Source organism: Ursus maritimus, unplaced genomic scaffold, assembly GCF_017311325.1.
Source record: "Ursus maritimus isolate PB19 unplaced genomic scaffold, ASM1731132v1 scaffold_19, whole genome shotgun sequence".
In the NCBI taxonomy this organism is placed as follows: Eukaryota; Metazoa; Chordata; class Mammalia; order Carnivora; family Ursidae; genus Ursus; species Ursus maritimus.
The window spans coordinates 45,670,154-45,671,203 of record NW_024424341.1 but is presented as its reverse complement, the minus strand read 5'-3'; the positions used below and the strand labels follow the sequence as shown (position 1 = coordinate 45,671,203).

General features: G+C 72.2%; 1 protein-coding gene across 1 annotated transcript in view; it reads left to right on the top strand.

The window, feature by feature from the left end:
• Positions 1 to 1,050, top strand: part of ZNF865 (zinc finger protein 865) — an 11,201-nt gene that overhangs the window by 7,345 nt on the left and 2,806 nt on the right. The window contains exon 3 of the mRNA XM_040634387.1: positions 49 to 1,041. Within this exon, the coding sequence (XP_040490321.1) occupies positions 49 to 1,041 (993 nt within the window). The remainder of the gene's footprint in view (positions 1 to 48; positions 1,042 to 1,050) is intronic.

Sequence of the window (1,050 nt, the reverse complement as noted above, 5' to 3'; positions counted from 1 at the left end):
TGCGGCGTCTGCGGGAAAGCCTTCCGCGACGCCGCCTACCTGCTCAAGCACCAGGCGGCGCACGCGGGCGCGGGTGCAGCGGGGCCTCGGCCTGTGTACCCCTGCGACCTGTGCGGCAAGTCGTACTCTGCGCCCCAGAGCCTGCTCCGGCACAAGGCCGCACACGCCCCGCCCGCCGCCCCCGATGCGCCCAAGGACGCAGCGGCCTCGGTCCCGCAGCCCCCGCCCGCCTTCCCTGCGGGCCCCTACCTCCTGCCCCCCGACCCTCCGGCCACAGACAGCGAGAAGGCCGCAGCGGCGGCGGCGGCGGTGGTCTACGGCGCCGTGCCGGTCCCGCTGCTGGGGGCCCACCCGCTGCTGCTGGGCGGGGCCGGGACCAGCGGCGCCGGGGGCTCCAGCGCCAGCGTCCCTGGAAAGACATTCTGCTGCGGCATCTGCGGACGGGGCTTCGGGCGGCGTGAGACTCTGAAGCGCCACGAGCGCATCCACACGGGCGAGAAGCCCCACCAGTGTCCCGTGTGCGGGAAGCGCTTCCGCGAGTCCTTCCACCTGAGCAAGCACCACGTGGTGCACACCCGCGAGCGGCCCTACAAGTGCGAGCTCTGTGGAAAAGTCTTTGGCTACCCTCAGAGCCTCACCCGCCACCGCCAGGTGCACCGGCTCCAGCTGCCCTGCGCCCTGGCCGGGGCTGCTGGCCTCCCGGCCACCCAGGGCGCACCAGGGGCCTGTGGGCCAGGCACCTCGGCCACCTCTGCGGGGGCCGCCGATGCACTGAGCTACGCCTGCTCGGACTGCGGCGAGCACTTCCCCGATCTCTTCCACGTGATGAGCCACAAGGAGGCTCACATGGCAGAGAAGCCCTACGGTTGTGATGCCTGTGGCAAGACCTTCGGCTTCATCGAGAATCTCATGTGGCACAAGCTGGTCCACCAGGCGGCCCCTGAGCGCCTGCTCCCGCCCACACCCGGCGGCCCCCAGCCCCAGGATGGCTCTGGCAGTGCCGACGCGGCCAGTGTGCTGGACAACGGGTTGGCGGGAGAGGTGGGGGCG